The sequence below is a fragment of the Triplophysa dalaica genome, chromosome 12 (assembly GCF_015846415.1).
Source record: "Triplophysa dalaica isolate WHDGS20190420 chromosome 12, ASM1584641v1, whole genome shotgun sequence".
In the NCBI taxonomy this organism is placed as follows: Eukaryota; Metazoa; Chordata; class Actinopteri; order Cypriniformes; family Nemacheilidae; genus Triplophysa; species Triplophysa dalaica.
In genome coordinates, this window is record NC_079553.1 from 15566189 (window position 1) to 15582634 (window position 16446).

Consider the following 16446-nt stretch of genomic DNA (forward strand, 5'->3'; position numbering starts at 1 on the left):
TTCATAATGACAGCCAAAGATAAAATGAGAAAAATCTGACACTTTTTGCAAAAGCTTGCAATTAGGCATATTCTCTGTGAGGGAGAACCTCCCCCACAACAAATTAAGCAACAATTTGTTAATTGATCGTTGGGCGGGGTTATGACAGATCTTTTGAGTATCCATCTGAATACCTTCTTTCTGGTGATAGTCATCGATGTAGGCCCGTTGGTCCTCCTCAGTGATTACATGTGAGGAGAACCCTGCTGTTTAAAACGCAAAAATGTTTTCACAAAGTCACCAAACAGATTGTCGGATCTTTGTGGAAAATGGAAGACCACAAAAAAATTCAGAACTACATAATTTTACAAAATTCAAGGTTGACCCATGTCCCGGAAATGGATCTTTCCTCATGTGTGTGTGCAAGGCATGACTTTGCTTAGCTCATCTGCGCAGGTGCGACAAAGGGGAAACATGAGTTTTCCGTGGCATCGGTAGGTTTACACGGGATGGAGTAATCCTCCTGGTGGAAGGACCTTAGCCTTGACTAGACCAAAATAATCTTCAATATTTTGAAAATCCTTAAAGATTATTTCAGGATGGCCGATCGGGTAGGGTCTTCGAGACTGAACAAAAGGATATAGGCTGGTAAAATCAACATACCTAATCTTCTCTCCCTCTGCAGCTTTGTGGTACAACTTGTAAGCATTACACATTTTCAAGTGTATTCCAAAAGACAGTTTGGACTGCAGATTGATATAGTCAGGTCTGAAGCAATCGCCGTGCCCATGAAAACAGCATCCAAGCCAGTCTAACACTTTCCTTACACCAGATTGTTCATAATAGCCATCAACATAGAAACTACCAAACTTCATTTCACCATGAGTCAATGCATGGTGAATGTCCAAATCACCAGTCTTTTTCACATATTCAAGCCACTCAATCGAAACATTCGAGAATGTCTTGTGCTGGTGTATGTATGAATTATTGTGTGTCAGGGCTATTGTGTTTGGGGTAAGAAAGTGTGACGTGAAGACCCCCATACAGCATGAGGCTAAAGTTGTAAAGCTGAATTGACCTAGTGTACATTCAATGAACTCCTCCCTGTACTTAACGCAAGCCTCACGAAGTAACACAACATCATTCGTGCATTACAAACCAATCTCCTTCTTGAAGTCAAAGATCTTACCTTTGAGTGTGTCATACCAGTGATCAAACTTAACCCTGGCACTGTCTGACATTCTCAAATAGCCATAGTTATGTTTGGAGGGATAGGGCCCCACAAAGCATTGATTTTCTACCCTGTTGAATAAGTGGGGGAAGTTCCCCTTCTCTGTGGTTTTCAAATTTAATGCAGCAGGTGCTTTGCTAGGGCCATTAGCATGAATGAGAAACTGTCAATGTAACGCTGTTTGAAAGTCTCGTCATACATGAAGGTTAATCTGCAACCCTGCATGACTATATTAAGCAAGAGTCCCTCCTTGCAGTAATATTCTAGGATTAAGAAGTTATCAAAACCACCGCCATTGTGTGCCACAAATGTGTAGTTTTTATATTTCGTTCGTCTAAACTGGTGGATGAACTGCTTGATACAACTCTCATCACCCCACTCAAATGCCTTGCTCCCCTAAACGTCATGGCACATAAATAATTTGCAATGTGTTTACCATTATCACAACGTGTTTCAAAGCCATAAAATTTGTATTTGACGTTAATCTCTTTGAGAGGGGTAGGTTTTATGAAACATTCATGGGCGCCCACATGGCCTACATACTCACCACAATAGAAGCAACGTTCTGCAGGACATTTATGCGGCTGGGGTTTGCTTGTGGCTACATGATAACACCTACCGCATTTGCTACAGTATTTGGTTGTGTCACAAGGTGTTCTACCATCATCAGATAGCTTTTTATGTGCATTAAAGCAATAGGCGGATTTACAGAATCGCAAACAGTCTGGACAGGATATCGTCCTTTTAACCTGTTTGTAGCACTGGATGTCATTGCATACAGAACAAATATATTAACAATCATGAGCCAGTCTGTTTGTTAAACCTTTGTAACAGTAGTGCAAACATAAGGTGAACCGAGGAATGCATTTACAAATTCTATCATATGATAATGCCCGTCAGGCAGGTATAGAAACACTGTCTAATGTGGTTCGTCATGGGTTTTGTACATCTCTAAGGCCCTGGGCCCGGTTTTTCAAAAGGTTTAATCCGGATAAAATTGATCCGGATTTAGTAATCCTTTTTTTGCGATCCGTGATCACGTTATCCAGCTTACTTTTGGAGCCAGTTTTTTAAAGCAACATCGGATTGAATCAATCTGATCCGGATAGGAACTTTTCAGGATCACCAAATCTGGATAACCAGTGCTGGATAACCAGTGCTTAAACAGGATAGGAAATCGCAATGTAGAACTATAGATATGTAAAGAGCAACAAGTAGAATAGCCAGTGTGGGGTCAATATAAGTTTATTTTTATTTGAAATGAAAACACACACATTTAAAATACAAGAAAAATACTAAAAACAAGAAAAACCCCAGCCCATCCTCTTCCAGCAGTCCGCTCATCTGAACACAAACAATTGAGCAATTGAGCGTTTAAATGGAGTTCTGAGAGTGGAACCACAGAAAGCAAGCTGCAACATAACTGTATTGTCCTGCACAACATCGCTACAAAGCACAATATCCCTCTCTCTGCTGACAATGATGCACCTGAGCCCCTTGGAGACCCTAACCAACCTCCTGCATTCTGCCAGAACGAGCAAACAGGACGTGCAACAAGGGACGAAATAGTTAGACACTATTTCTGATTTGGATTTGTTTTGGATTTCAAAAATCAGTGATTGCCATCCTTTGCATTTTTTTGATTATTCTGTAATCATTGCATGCATCTCTAATACATATTCTAAAAACAAAAATATTTTCGATTGTGATGAATATATATATCAATTAGTGACAGAATAAAATGTATTGTTTTTGGTCAATTTTGACAGCTGTTTGGAGGATTATTTTATGAGGCCAAACTCTTTCTACTTTGCTGTAGGCCTATACTGAAAGGCTGAATACGTTAAAGCCTACCTAATCACTGTAGCCTGACGGATGAACAAATAAAATGAAAACCTTATGAATAAATAGGACATCTTGTAAGATACTGCATGATCCAAATATAGTATTATTTTATACATTTTTAAAGTTTTCATTACATTTTGGGCATTGATTCCACGCTGAATCCACCCTTCTGATGGGATCAGTTTAATCCAGATTTTTGGATCAAAGTGAATCCTACAAAAAAGTTCTGAAAAACCCAAACTAAAGGTTTGATCCGGATCAAAACCAAGATTGGATTACGTGATCTGATCCGATTATGTAATCTGTTTTTTCTTTTGAAAAACACATTTTCAAGATTTGATCCAATCCGTTATCCAAAATCCTAGTGGATTACTTTTGAAAACCCGGCCCTGGAGATGTTGAAAATCATCTTAAAACAGGATTTGTGTCTATTGTCTCAATGCACAACTAGGAAATAATTTGAGTGACCAAAGAGTCCTTAAGGACGCAGATGAAAAATGGCAGTAATCAGCTGAATTTTGGGGTAAGAAAGCATTTAATAAAAATAAAGGAAAACTGCACCTCCATCACCACAAGTTGTTTGGGAATCTTCTGCTCTTATGCAAAAATAAACTGCACCATATTAATCTGCCATACTGGAACTTCAACCAGGACCGGGTCTATGGCTATATGGAATGAAAAATACTTTTTTTGGCAGCAATAACACAAGATAGGTTTGGTGCACACATAAAAGGATAAAAGAATGCCCCATGTCCACAGTTAAATATGTCACCAGATCTTCATTTTTGTGAACAGAGGTTCTGGATATTTTGTTCAGATACATGTCATCATGTTTACCAAATACCAACAAGTAAAAAAATCACAACCTGACTTGCTCTGCTAGAAACATTCTAATGGGTCGTGGTTAGATCTCCCATCAGCACATTGGTTCAAAATAAACATCAATAAAAAATGGGTCACTGAACAAAAAATCAAGATCCTGCCATAGCCATCCATTTCCCTGACCCGAACCCTATAGAAAATGAGTTGTATGAACTAAAGAAGAGGGAGGACCAACATTTGATGGATCTGGAGAAATTCTTTATGGAGGAATGGACTTAGATGACTCTCAATTTAATCTCAAACCTCATCAGACTGAAACGAAAACACTCAGAGCTGATTTTCTTATAAATCAAGGTTGCGGGGTGAATTAAATACAAGGGTGCCAATTATTGTGGCCAACATATACAGCGGGGAAAATAAGTATATGACACATCAGCATTTTTATCAGTAAGGGGATTTCTAAGTGGGCTATTGACACAAAATTGTCACCAGATGTAGCCATCAAGCCAAATATTGAATTCATACAAAGAAATCAAAGCATTTAAGTATAGAAGTTCAGTCATAATAAATAAAGTGAAATGACACAGGGAATAAGTATTGAACACATGAAGGTAACAAGGTGCAAAATGGCATAAAAAAAATGTGGGGGTCCCCTGAAATCTGTCAGTATTGAGAGAGAAACCCTGCCCCCTATCAGTACTAATTGATATCAACTGCTTTAGACCTAATTGATAGCCTATAAAGGCTTCTCAGTGCCTAGGAGGCACACAGGAAAGACTTCATGATGGGTAAAAGCAAAGAACTCTTTTTAGATCTTATTGTTGAAGAGCATTTTGATGGGAATGGTTATAGGCGCATTTCCAGAATGCTGAATGTTCCTGTGAGCACTGTGGGGGCCATTATCCGGAAATGGAAAGAGCATCAGTTCACCATAAATTGGCCACGATCAGGTGCTCCACGTAAGATCCCTGTCCGAGGAGTCCAAAGAATAATCAGGAGAGTTCTCCAAGAGCCAAGAACCACTCGGGCAGAACTTCAGGAAGACCTTGCATCAGCAGGTACTGTTGTTTCAAAGAAAACTGTAAGCAATGCACTGAACCGCCATGGCATCCATGCACGCTCACCACGCAAGACTCCATTGTTGAACATAAAGGATGTTGAGGCTCGGTTAAAGTTTGCGAAAAGCATTAGGAGAAGCCTGTGGATTATTGGGAGACTATAGTATGGTCAGATGAAAGCAAAATTGAACTTTTTGGCAGTCATTCTACACATGTTTGGAGAAGAAATGGCACTGCCCACCACCCCAAGAAAACCATACCAACAGTTAAATTTGGGGGTGGAAGCATCATGGTTTGGGGCTTCTTTTCAGCAAGGGGTACTGGCAGACTACATATTATTGAAGGCAGGATGAATCGAGAAATGTACCGGGAGATTCTGGATAAAAATCTGCTGCCATCTACCAGAAAGCTGAAAATGAAAAGAGGGTGGACATTTCAGCAGGACAATGATCCCAAACACAAGGCCAAGGACACAATGAAGTGGTTTCAAAGAAAGAAAATCAAGCTGTTTGTATGGCCCAGTAAATCCATCCATCCATCCATTTTCTACTGCTTATCCGAACTACCTCGGGTCACGGGGAGCCTGCGCCTATCTCAGGAGTCATCGTGGCCCAGTAAATCACCTGACCTAAATCCCATACAAAATCTATGGAGAGAACTAAAGATCAAAGTTCATAAAAGAGGCCCAAGAAACCTTCAAGGTTTAAAGACCATTTGTGTGGAAGAATGGGCCAGAATCACTCCTGAGCAATGCAGACGACTGGTCTCTCCATACAAGAGTCTAGAAGCTATACTAACCAACAAAGGCTTTTCTACAAAGTATTAAATAAAGTGTGTTCAATACTTATTCCCTGTGTCATTTCACTTTTTATGACTGAACGTCTATACTTAAATGTTCTGATTTTATTTGTATGAATTCAATATTTGGCTTGATGGCTACATCTGGTGGAAATTTTGTGTCAATAGCCCACTTAGAAATCCCCTTACTGATAAAAATGCTGATGTGTGGAATACTTATTTTCCCCGCTGTATGTTGGAATGAGTTGTATACTAAATATTTACATTTACACATTAGGCAGACGCTTTGAAGCGACTTACATTGCATTATACTACACAGTATAGTATTGGTTCTGTAAAATAAATTTGCATGCCTGCACGTTAATCCTGACCCCTAATCTTGACTGTTTTTGGGCCGAGAGGGCTTGTTGAGGGGTGGACTGGCCATATGTCATAATGGGACGAAATAAACCCGCATGGGCCAAACGCAAATGCGGACAGACGGATTAGATTAGAAACTTTAAGTCCAAGACTAAATCTTAAATCCTGTCAAGGGTAAGCATAAGTGAAAACAGTTGACCTGTGTCTGTGGAAAAGTAAAAACAAAAAATTCAAATATTGAGGCAATGGTGTGTCTACTAAAAGCTTGATGATTTGCAGAATTTTAAGCATTACAGACTAATGAGAGTAAATGGAGGCAGTAAACATAAGAATGTTGCAAATGTCCTCTTAACTTTCAATGCGGCAGAATGTGTTGAACTTTGTTGAACGAAGACGTCTAGTTTTTTACGTCCGTGTTGTGATCCAAAAATTGATATGAATTCCTGATGAATCAAATATAATACAAAATGTGGCAACCCCTTGGTTTTTGGACAAGGCTAATTTTAATAACATAACCCTGATAGGTATACTCATTTAAAGAAATTTAATATCACGTCATGACCTCTTTGATAAAAATTATGCATGTTTTTTCTTGACAGTTCACAAACATTAATAAGTCAAGATGTGCGGTACAACAGTTTTCATCAAAGATTTTATTGAGCAGAAATAAATGCAAAATAGATTATATTTTTAAAATATATATTTTACTTTTTTGCTTTGAAAAGTACAAATAAACAAAAAGTGAGAAACGTAAATCACCATGATTCATACTGTACATTTCAAACAAAACTGTTAGAAATAATATTAATATCTCGTCATTTATTTTACCCAAACAACTTTGTTCAACACATTAATCTGAATTAAGACCTATAGCTGTACAGCTAATTACTGCTACATTATGGTAAATGAATAGGCACACAAACATTCATTCACTGGTACCATAATGTTAATCAGCATTTAGATTTGTTTAATAAGGCAAAATGGGCCCAAGTTATACCTTTTTCAAACAGTAAAATACATCTGCCTATTTTTCATTCTATTGACGCCAGATGTCTGGTCAGCAGTTGTGCATAGATTTCAGTAATAGTTAACCCAAAAACTGTAAATGTTTGTCCTCACCCTCAGACCATTAAAACTACTTTTTCGTGCATTGCATAATTCATTTCAATGTCAATTAACCAGAATTTACTGTACATTAATTACAAAAATTTCAATAGTTTACGGTGGCCAGTGAAGTAGCAATCAAACAGCTCCAAAAAAAAGTAATGTGCCGAAATTGTGTGCAATAGAGTTGTGTAGACATTCTTTCACATTTCTGCCTGTGTGATCTATGAAAGACAGTCGTCAGGAGTTGGAGCATCAGGGGTTGAGTAAATAATCACAAAATATTCAAACTATTGCTCTGATACAAATAAACTCATCATGATAATTGTATGTACACACAAACAATATAATGTGAGTTGAAAAAATCTAGGAGCACAGTTTCTGTTTGTAAATGAGTGAATAATCCTAATAACATTTTTTGGAATAAGGCATTAAAAAGGTCATCTGATTCACTCTCTGACTTTCTAATAATCTGAGCAAAACAACATTTAAAAGATCAGTAAGTGCCCTCACGTTACAAAACAACTATTCCAAACTCTTACGACTGGAACTGCTGTTACACCCCTTGATAATATAAACGCATACATGGGTCAACTGATATTTCTTACAAAAATCATGCTGCTGTTATTATACTAACATGCAAAAACTAAACTGTGAACTATTTGTCTTTGACGTTATAATACTAAAGGTGATGTGTGTAATATTAAAATGTAACAATATGTTCTACTATCTCAGTTTAATATGCAGAAACTGAACTAAAGGTTGTTCCCTGGGGCCCGTTTCAGAAAGCAGGGTAAGTGCAAACTCAGAGTAAGTCAACCCCAGAAAACGGAATACTCAGGGTTTTTGGTTTCAGAACGCGAGGTATGTCAAACCCACGACCGCGGAGTAAGTCAAGCCCATTTCAGAAATCGAGGTATCTTATACTCCGAGTGAGTAACCAGAGTAACCTACTCCGTGAACCTAACCTGGTCGGGAGCAGGTTTTAATCCGCAAACGCAGGGTTTGTTACAATCTCCGCCCCCTTTTCGAAGCGCGAGCGGTGTTGAAATGACATACGTCATCTGTTTATTGATTCGTGTTCCTAATCGCGCTCTATTTAGTGACACAGAACTTAAAATAGCATATTCGTTTATTCAGGAACCCATAGAAGAGGAAGCTGCATTAATTCGCAGAGAGTTACATTTATGTCGGGAAGGAATTGTGAGGCCCCGTTTGGACGTTTTATCTTAACTTTTAAGGCCAGTTTAAGAAGTATATTTAACATTTCCCAATCAGTCATCCTACTATCAAGACTATTTTATTTCTTTAAACTTTCCTGAATGAATGATGTTATTGTATTTCTACCACGGCGTTTTAGTGCCACGTTAAATAAATAACATAAATTCAAGATTACGAGAATAAAGTCGAAATTTTACGAGATTAAAGTCAAAATGTTCCGAGAATAATTTAGTATTAATAAAGTATTTTATTTTCGTGAAAGTTGTAGTTTAAGAGTTTAAATTATGTTTAAGTACGTCATCTGAATCAGTGAGTTAATTCGTAGTTCATGTCAGATTTTGACATTTCGACTTTATTCTCGTAACATTTCGACTTTATTTTCGTAACATTTCGACTTTATTTTCGTAACATTTCGACTTTATTCTCGTAACATTTCGACTTTATTCTCGAAATCTTTTTTTTTTTACGACGCCGTCGTATATTTCATATTCAGCTGCTGCCAAGATCTTTTTATTGCAGAAGGATATCACCTACATGAGAGCAAGAGAGTTAAATATAATTCGCATTTTCACAGTTTCAACAAAATAAATATAAAAATGATTGACATATAAACTGGCGCATTAACACGTGAAGCACTTTTCTCCCACGCCAACTCTCTTTCTTTTGCTGCTGCGGCTGTGTTGCACTTTTTTCTAAATATCTGCTCATATTCACCTTACGCTTGTAACAGTTCCTTCAATTTGATTGGCGAGAAATGAACAGAACGCTTTTTGTCACGTGCCGTTGCCATGGTGAATCGTGCTATCTTCACTCAATTGATGATGGCTTTTCATCGCGATGCTGCAAGCGCGTAACCTAGAGTGAACTTACTCAGGGTTGATTGAACTAACTCAAATCAGCTGTTCTGAAACTGAAACCTCAGAGTAGCGATTCTCTGAGTAAATCAACTCAGAGTTCAGATTTTAACTCGGTGTTGGTTGAACTTCCTTATTGGAACGGCCCCTGAAAACACTGTAGTGATATCTAAACACAATTTGTTGACCAGCCCAGCCTAGAAGTTCTTGCTTGTGCAATGCTGTGTGTTTGGGGTAGGACTATCTGTTTTTCTGGCCTATGGCAGGTGGAGAAGTGATCAATAAACCTGTTTGTCATTATTTTTACAATATTGTATAGTTATTGTAGTGATGCGTAGTGATGCGTAAATTACACATTTCACCTTGAAGTTTTTCGACATGAATTGCAAACCATAATTCAACTAAACAGAAAACTGCAAACCACCATGTGCGGTAAACATGAAGAAAACCGGTATCAAACACTTCAATACAGAAGCCTTCCTGTTTCATGCATGGAATACTGACAGAAAGGTAAAAACTGAGCTTCACAGTGAATGAAATCCCTCCAGGAGCTCTTGTTGTTAATAAGAGGATGGAAGTGCCTCTCTTCTCTCTAGGTGGGACAAAGTACTGCAAAATAAGAGAGAAAACATAACACCTGTAATTCTAGTACATACTGTACGTTTTATTTATGGTAGGTTATAGTGCAAGGACCTCAAGGAATAGTTAATACTTTAATACTGTTATTTCCTCTGTGGAACACAAATTCTTTACAAAGCTTTCTTCCATACAATGGTAGTTTATAGTGACTAGTCAAGCCCCGCAAAAAATGTGACATAACAGTTCATAGGACATTAATCAAGTGTTTCTCAGTTGTGAATATGAAAATTTCTGCAAATAATATTTGATAGCATTTGCAACATTTTCTGAAGATTACAATTTCTGTATATTCTGGAATCCTATATTCTAGTATTTTTTTTTGGGGGGGGGGGGGAGTCGACATACACGGTCACCATGAACTGTTAAAATGATCTGTTTGTATTTTACAGAAAAACAACATTTGGGTATAAACCAACATGGGGGTGTAGGTTATTTTAGAATTTTTGTTGAACCAAATGAGCAATTTTTTTTTAATTCAGCAGCTATAGAAAATAAAGGAGGGATTTATATTATGGAGTGGTAAAAGATAGGCCTTATTCTGTTTGAAATTGATTGTGCCCCGTGTACCAGTAATTGATGGGTTTGGGTGATAAGCAAAATATACTCATGACAATGCTGGGTTGTTGTCAGCCTTTGGTTAGGTAAAATATGCACAGAACCATAAATTGGCACTTGGTAGGGGTTAAAGCAAAAAATCCTAAGCCTGAACTTTCTTTTTGCGGGGTTGTGAGAGTAGACACATACGCAGGGTTATTGTCAAACAAAAAATAGCATTTGAACATTATTTCCCTTGAAACTACCTAGTAACATGCCATTTTTGAGCATGGACCCAAGAATGACTCGAAAGAAATGGGGGCATAATTATAACCCGCAAAACTATAGTTTAATGCAATTATGGTATGTAAAAACATAGCTTAACATACATAGCTTAACATACAAAATTCATCATAGTTAAAATCCTACTTTCAAAAAGAAAACAAATAAGACTATCAAGGGTGGCATTTTGAGAGCAAAATAAATTGACCAGATCTATGATTAAATTTGACCTCTACTTAACTATTTTTTGCTCTAGTAGTAATTTAATCATTAGTTTCATAGGTATAAATGATTTAGACGCTTTAGAAATCGATCCTTGATATCTCAATTGCTGCGTGCGCAGAAGTGGAGGTCTGATTAGATGATTTGCCGAAACAACACAAGTTATCGATCTTTATCATGATGGACTTAAAAGCTGCCCCCCGCTTCAGGCTTTATAAACTTACACTCCATCCTGCCGACTTTTCGCTTGCTTACGTACTCTCCAACATGATTTCAGCACTCCGGCAACCAAGACCCACCCCATTTTAATTCTGATTGGCTAGTCATGTTTGTTTGGTTGAGAGTGATAGCCGTGTTCCTCTCATACCATTCCTAGGCGAACTTATGAACTCGAACTGATACCAATAAGCTTTTAAATTGTAATCTTTTTTTAAAGTAAATCTTTTTTTTCTGCAATCAAACGCAGAATGCAGAAATCCGGCATTGTACCAGAAAACTTTTGCCCTGCTTTAGGTATAACTTAGCCTATGCTGGGTTGTTATCACCAAAGCATGGGTTGAAAGCAACCCATCTTCAAACAGCACAGGTTTTAAATGAATTTATATTAAGGTGAATAACTGATACATTTACAGTTCCTTTAAGATGACGTTTTAAAATCATTTTCAGGTGTGATGTTATTACCTTTGAGTATGTAGTCTGTGAGAAGACTTGGGACTTTGTCACTGTCATCTCTCATGGCTTCTAATACTGTATAAGAGCAAACATACACTATAACACAATAACATTTACATGTATGCATATAGCAGATGCTTTTTTCCACAGCGACTTACATTGCATTATCCTATACATTTGTTTTTAAGTATGTGCAATCCCTTTGGATTGCACCCACGACCTTGCAACACAATGCTCTTACCACTGAGCTACAGGAAAGCGTACATGTCAGAAATGAGTAAAGAACCACTACGAACAAAAAGCAACAGTTATATTTATTAAATATGCATGCTCTCCATCTTACGTTTGATAAAAATCTGAAGGTCCTGGACCGGTGGAGGCCTGTCTTTCCTCTCGTACGGGATGACTGTTGTTACGTACTGAATAAAAGATTAGATGAGAAAGGTTAGACAGTGACCCTTTCACAGGATGCATCATGACATAAAAAATCTATAAAACCTATTTAGGGTTTAACATGTTGATATATTTCCATTGAGATAACGTAGAAATCTACAATCATTTATATTTAGCCAATAGACACAAAAACAACAATAAAATATTAAGTACAACCCTACAACCAATAGTACAAGTGTAGTGACCATGTTTATTGTAGGATTCATTACCATTTGTTTGACCGATTTCAATGAAAATATGGTTAATATGTGTTAAGCATGGTTTATTTATAATAAGAGAAATTACAATGACCAAAAACTACACAAACCCTAGTTTGTAGCCATTTTCACACTTTTTTTCTCTGAAATGTTCCCACCTGCTTTCAAATTTAAATTAAATTTACTTATATTATATTTTTATCCTTCAATATCTACATATTTATTTTTTCTATTACTTGTGTTTATGCATATACTGTGTCTTTAGTTGGTAGAGCTCCTGTAACCACAATAAATGTATTGTGTGTGTGCAAAGCATTGGCACTGCACACTTGGCGAATAAAGCTTTTTCTGATTCTGATACAAAAACTAGATATTGCATAAGAGATGGATTTTTGGAATAGAAAGAAAACCAAGAAATATAGGCACCTGTTTCGCCTCACCCCCATTCCCAAAAGTTTGCCGAAAACCATTCTGAATGGCAGTCGAAATGCCCTCCATACTGAAGCGCTAAACACACAGAACAGAAGTGAGAAGAACAGAGAAAGAGACCAGGGAAAGGAAATTAAAGAGGAAACTGAATGTTATCCGATTAAGGATAACAGAATCACATCAACTAAAGCAAGAAGGAATTAAAGAAAGAAATTTGGCTTTTAACATCCATAACAATTCCTAGAATGGACAGTGAGACAATCTTATTCACGTTACACTCCTCTTTTAGTCTTATAGTACAGTGTTCCCTTCACACCAATGTACCCTTGTCATCACATCATAAGTCCTGTGTGATATTACTAGTTTTTAATGGCACTCAATCTTATTTATTCTAGCGAAAATATTTTTTTGGGGGAAACAGAAACTCACAGATGAATGTAACCTCTCTAATCGGCTGTTAGGCGTGCCCGCTGTATTCTTTACTTTCTTCTTCTTTTTCAGCATCTCTCGATGTTCCTTCTGACGGTTCTGCACGTCGATGAGAACGGAAATGAAGCTGTTTTTCACCTCCTTCTCAAACTCCAGCTCATCCCTCATGGCCAGATGCTGAATCAGCTCCTCTGAATACCCAAGTATGGTCATCTCCACTTCCTCCAGCCACTCGTTCAGCTCAGCTACTGACATCAGCCTTGCTCCTGAACAGAGACAGCACAGTTGTGTGTCACACAAGCAACAGACCCAAACGTGATTGTTTCAGTGGGAAATACTCACTCTCCTTGTACACGTGGTTTGTGTGAGATCTTTGGGTTTTGTGAGAGATGACAGAGAATTCTGAAAGTGAAGTGTTCTGCTCTGATTCCATCTCTGATGAGTCGTGCATGATCTCCTCAATCTCCTCAATTACCTTAAAATAGTCAATTTAAAAAACACGTCAATTTTCAAAAGCCGGTACATGACCACAGATTTGCTGTTGTGTCGTTTTATATTTATTTTGAGCATTTGCTCTAGAACCTCTCCTAAGTGTACTTAGATTCATGGCAATTAAACTTTATGTTTAGAAGATAAAGAACAACCCAAATCAAGTTTTGTTCAGTTCATACCTGTTCAGCGGTGAGGAGGGGTTCTTCATTGATACAGGACACAACGATGGAATGCATGTCCATTTGCTCCCTCAGGTCCTCATCATCAGAGAGATCCAGGTTCAAGTTCTCCAACCTCTGACCGTATAAAGAGGGAAAGTGTAAATCCTATCACTGGGATTAAGGTTCCCAGACACATGTTTTAGGTTCTAGACTTACCGGCTTGTCTTCAAGACTCAGTGTTGAGAGATGAAGCGAGCAGGCCCGAGAATGATTCCAGTCTACTGGCATGACATTGCTATAGCTATCCATGAGAGCATTCCAGATCCTGCACATAAAAATATATAAGAGCATTATACCAAAACTCTATTCACAAATTAAAAAAGAGCCACAACACAATAGTCTGCATGACTTCTGCACAATCATGTCCTCTGAAGCAGTGTTGGGTGTAACTAATTACTAAGTAATTAGTTACTGTAATTTAATTACTTTTCCCTTGAAAAAGTAAAGTTAGGGATTACTCATATGTTTTCTGTAATTTAATTACAGTTACTTTTGATGTAATTAAACTAAATACTTTGTGAAATATATACGTGTGCAATAGTGTAATTGACATCAAAATTCAAAGTCTTACTTTAAAATCTGTGCTTTAATATATAATTCTCAAATATGTAATACTTTGGTCAGTTAATAATATTATTTATTTGAATGAATTAAATAAGCCGTTTCATGTCTATCCTTGAATCACTTAACTAATAAAGGTCGATGTAGGATATAGAAAGTAATTAGTAATGAGTAACTAAATACTTTTTGGACAGAGTAATTTGGACAGTAATCTAATTACACTATTGAATATGTATTTAGTAACTAGTAATTAATTACTTTTTCAGAGTAACTTAACCAACACTGCTCTGAAGTCATAGTTCCAACATCATTGGAAGCATCAGGCTGTGTGTCAATGACATCATTTTATGGTGAGTAGCCTAGATGTTATTAACTTCAAACCTTCTCTAAGGTGAAACTTAAATTTTGCTTTGTTTCTCTGACAAAGCGGTCAAATGGCTTCAGTGGGCTAACAGTATTCTAGAAATAATACATGGACTTCCCTGGTGAGATAAATAACAGAAACCATTAAAGAAGTTGCAATGGTTTTAAAGGGATTTGTTTTGGTTTTGATGGAAACTTTAATGGTTCAACTGGTATGTGATTGATTCTATTGGTAGGATGTTAAATCCTATATGAATGTTTTTATTGGAAAAAGCTAATGGTTTATAATGGTATTTTAATGGAAACCATTAGAATTTCTGTAATGGTTTCTGTTGGTTTTCAATGTGATGTGTTCTATATGAAATGAGGAACAATAAAAGACAATTATACTGAAATACGACCCAAAACTACATCATTAGACATGCATTTTGCCCAAAAGTCAGAAGATAAACCTTAATATCTGTATAAAGGAAATTTTAATTCAACCACTGAGTGCACCGTTATGTTTCGTATCCGACCCCGGGTTAGCAATTCATATGTAATATGTCTCGCCCGGCAGCTTTTATTTTCAGTAACGTTAATCAATTAAAGAAAACACAAGTAACGTTATGATGATGTGCACTAATGCAGTAACGTTACATACATGTTGGATATCGCATTAAAGCATGGTTTTGTTGACTTACTCATCACATTTTAGTGTCCTGTCCTCACTTATTGTCTTCACTCGGTCTATTGTGTCGGGTTTAAAGTCTTGGTTTTGGAAGCAAAATTGTAACTTCTCGTCGAAGTGGTTGACTATCTCCTCCGCGGATGTGTATGAAATATTCAACCCAGTGTCTAAACATCCATCCAACATATCGGATACGTCTTCGGGTTTCAAATTAACTCGCTGCATATGAATTTCTTGTCCCGTTAGGCATTTGAGTCGGTTAAAATCATGCCACTCATCTTCGTCCATCTGCACCGCAGACTCCGCCATAACTGCGGCTAGACAGGCGATCTGTTATGGGAAGACACCTACCCGTCCATAGCGAAAGCTGGTCTAATGAATATTAATTAGGAAATGCTGACAGAGAACCGTGCAGAAACACGATAGTCACTTTAATATTCACAAAGCTTGCGTTCACAACTACTGCGCCTGCTTATTCCCTTTAACCAATCAGTTAGGTCCATCGAGTGAACGTATCGTTACGTCATTTCCCAATTTCTCTTTCAAGTAGTTGAACGGTGCTATTTAAATGTTTTACGAAATAAAAAGTAAAAACCATAATATTTGATCTCAAATCAGTGTCAGTTTATAAATGATAAAAACGAAAAAAGTAAAATGTTCTTCACTGTGTGCTAAAATATCAAAAACCAATTAATTAAACTGAATTTGCATTTTAAAATAAATTTCTTCACAGTGATAACGTTGCTGCTTCAAAATAAAGCTGTAACAAATTATATTATTTCATCCAAATAAAATTTCTTATTTCATCCAAATAAAATTTCTTATTTCTTATATTTCATCCAAATAAAACAAATAATCATCTTTTTAACACTACCCTTCCATATACGTACTACTGATGTTACCATTACTACTCATAATTATTATTTATATATTTATAACACGATCATTATAGTAATTATTTTTATTAATTAATTATAATTTACACGTTTTTTATTTTATAAAGCGTATTT

General features: G+C 36.9%; 1 protein-coding gene across 2 annotated transcripts; it reads right to left on the bottom strand.

Moving 5' to 3' along the window:
* Positions 1-6731: 6731 nt before the first annotated feature.
* Positions 6732-15876, bottom strand: fez2a (fasciculation and elongation protein zeta 2a). 2 transcript variants are annotated; one of them, XM_056763299.1, is made up of 9 exons: positions 15450-15876; positions 13999-14107; positions 13801-13917; positions 13472-13604; positions 13130-13395; positions 12698-12778; positions 11965-12040; positions 11631-11696; positions 6732-9881 (listed from the first exon to the last, which is right to left on the bottom strand). In XM_056763299.1, exons 1-9 carry the CDS (start codon positions 15743-15745, stop codon positions 9865-9867), a joined length of 1161 nt encoding a protein of 386 aa, XP_056619277.1. In that variant the 5' UTR covers positions 15746-15876; the 3' UTR covers positions 6732-9864. The 2 variants fall into 2 exon arrangements, with proteins under 2 accessions (XP_056619277.1, XP_056619278.1); XM_056763300.1 differs by lacking the exon at positions 12698-12778.
* Between the last annotated feature and the right edge of the window lie 570 nt (positions 15877-16446).